Source organism: Laccaria bicolor, genomic scaffold (assembly GCF_000143565.1).
Source record: "Laccaria bicolor S238N-H82 LACBIscaffold_39 genomic scaffold, whole genome shotgun sequence".
Classification (NCBI taxonomy): domain Eukaryota; kingdom Fungi; phylum Basidiomycota; class Agaricomycetes; order Agaricales; family Hydnangiaceae; genus Laccaria; species Laccaria bicolor.
The window spans coordinates 387,175-389,241 of NW_001889910.1; the positions used below are offsets into that span (position 1 = coordinate 387,175).

The window sequence follows — 2,067 nt, forward strand, 5'->3', positions numbered from 1 at the left end:
AAAAAGACTCGCTTCAACAATGGCATGACGACCAGCGTCTGCATTGCGAAAAACCTGTAGACGACGGGGGTGAGTATCGAACCAGCGATAATCACAACTGATGCTACAGCCCTTCGAGTCCTACGATCCAATAAGCCTCCTTCAGAGCAGTAGGAGGGCAATCAACGAACCGCGGTCACTCCGTATCGGCGGGTGTAGTCATCCGGCGAAGGACAGGGAGCGACACATATGTTAGTGAACCTGTGCCTTACCCAATGGAGTAACCGGATGTGACAACCGACCGTGCCACATGAACCCAGCGGGACCGGCCGCAATTTTACACTGTGCCTTAGTAATGGTCGGGCCGTGATCCTTACAATCACTCATCAGCTCGAGGCGGCCGCTTGTCCCCCCGACGGGCACTTATCATGCGGCGAGGATGGATATTGTGGTCCGGCGGCGCGACCTGCGGATCACTGTCAATATACTACATTTACTATACATAGTAATTAAAGACCAAGAACGCGTAGTTTAACCAGTAGTTAAGCACCAAGAAGGTGGATACAGGATGATCAATTACAGTAAGGGGCTGACCTGCAGGTTGCCATGAGGCCAATCAAAGATGAGAAGCCTCGCAGGGCATGTCGGTCATTCTTCCCATTCGACCATGAACGATACGCGGATGGCTCCAGACATTGGGGTCCTCAATACAACCCGCGAATTTGAGGAGTATTTACAGAGAAAATTTCGAGCACTACTACGGGGCAGTGAGGAACACGTGCCCTTTCCTCCCCATTGGTCCATTAATCTCCTCGGCGAGGTTGACCGCATCGCCTTGGTACTTGTCGAAGCATTTCGCAATCCCAGTGAGCCCGTCTCTGCATTATCAGCCAGGATCTGATAGGACCTAGTACGCACATCTTGGGATGCTAGTCGGTATTGCGACGTTATAGGGGCTGCTATGAATGGGTTGCAGCTGAGTGCTGAAGAGAAAATTTCACGACGATACCCCCCCATCTACAACCCCGCCCATCATGAAGCGAAGCCACTTGTGGTGACAGATGTGCACTGCAATGTCCTTGTTTGGTACCTTCCGCATATACTGACCGCCGCACGACAAGTAAGCACCGGCGGAGTTGGGTATTATCACAACTCATGGCTCTCATAGGATGTCATTTGGAAATCATTGAAAATCTTGAAAGGGATTTTGAAAATGGATAGTAATACCAAAAACTGGAGGCTAAATTCGAAGAACTTCCGCCCGGCTGAACTTTGCAAACTCAAGCCAGGCACCGTCAGTATGTCACCTGCGTGGTTTCAGCAGGGTCATGAGGTGTGTTTATTTTTGCCAATTGATGGTCCTTATTTAGTGAAAACCCGCAGTCTGAAACGTATAAACTGGAAGTCGGGGCGCAGATGAAAGATGGCGCCGCCGGAGCACAGTGGGCCCTTGAGATGCAAGAATCTTCGGCGCTGGTGGGATCGATGCTTGGAATAGCTCACCCTCAGTTGTATCAGCAGGGGATTACCGCACTAACGCAACTTTCTCGTGAGGGCGCCAAATTTGTGGACAATGAAGAGCAGCTCAGGCAGGCCCTAAATGTTTGGACTTCCCCATTCAATGCACTGTCAGTCATAGCCAACCGACGCACCCCCGCGCATCGTGATACAAAGGGTAGAAACGAATGGCTTGATTTGCTCGCGGCGCTCGGAGAAGAAGACTCCGTCGGAATCATGACCTTCACGGGGTTGGGGTTATCAGTGGACTACAATCCGGGAACCATAGTACTTATTGCTGGGAAGGTGATTCGACATGGCGCAGACTTTGAAGGTGGAGAGAGGGCCTGCATCGCCTATTACATGCGGAATAAAGTCCAAGAAAGATTGGGTCTGCCGGCGGGGACGTGGATGAATTCTAGAATGTATGAAGACTGACCACGTAGCTACTATAACATAGTACATATCTTGTACACTGGATCAAAATGACCCAAAGAAACCAGAATTACTCTGAATCACCACTAGAAAAGCTTTCGTCCAGCGATGACTCATGTTGAGAACCCTCTTGAGACAATTCCCAATCGAGATTGT

The 2,067-nt window shown here is 50.3% G+C and overlaps 1 protein-coding gene across 1 annotated transcript in view; it reads right to left on the reverse strand.

Moving 5' to 3' along the window:
* Nucleotides 1-1,564: 1,564 nt before the first annotated feature.
* Nucleotides 1,565-2,067, reverse strand: part of LACBIDRAFT_332236 (uncharacterized protein) — a gene marked incomplete at both ends in the record, with an annotated part of 5,256 nt that continues 4,753 nt past the window's right edge. The window contains 3 exons of the mRNA XM_001886723.1: nucleotides 1,565-1,575; nucleotides 1,632-1,718; nucleotides 1,916-1,922. Coding sequence (XP_001886758.1) covers nucleotides 1,565-1,575; nucleotides 1,632-1,718; nucleotides 1,916-1,922 — 105 coding nt within the window. The remainder of the gene's footprint in view (nucleotides 1,576-1,631; nucleotides 1,719-1,915; nucleotides 1,923-2,067) is intronic.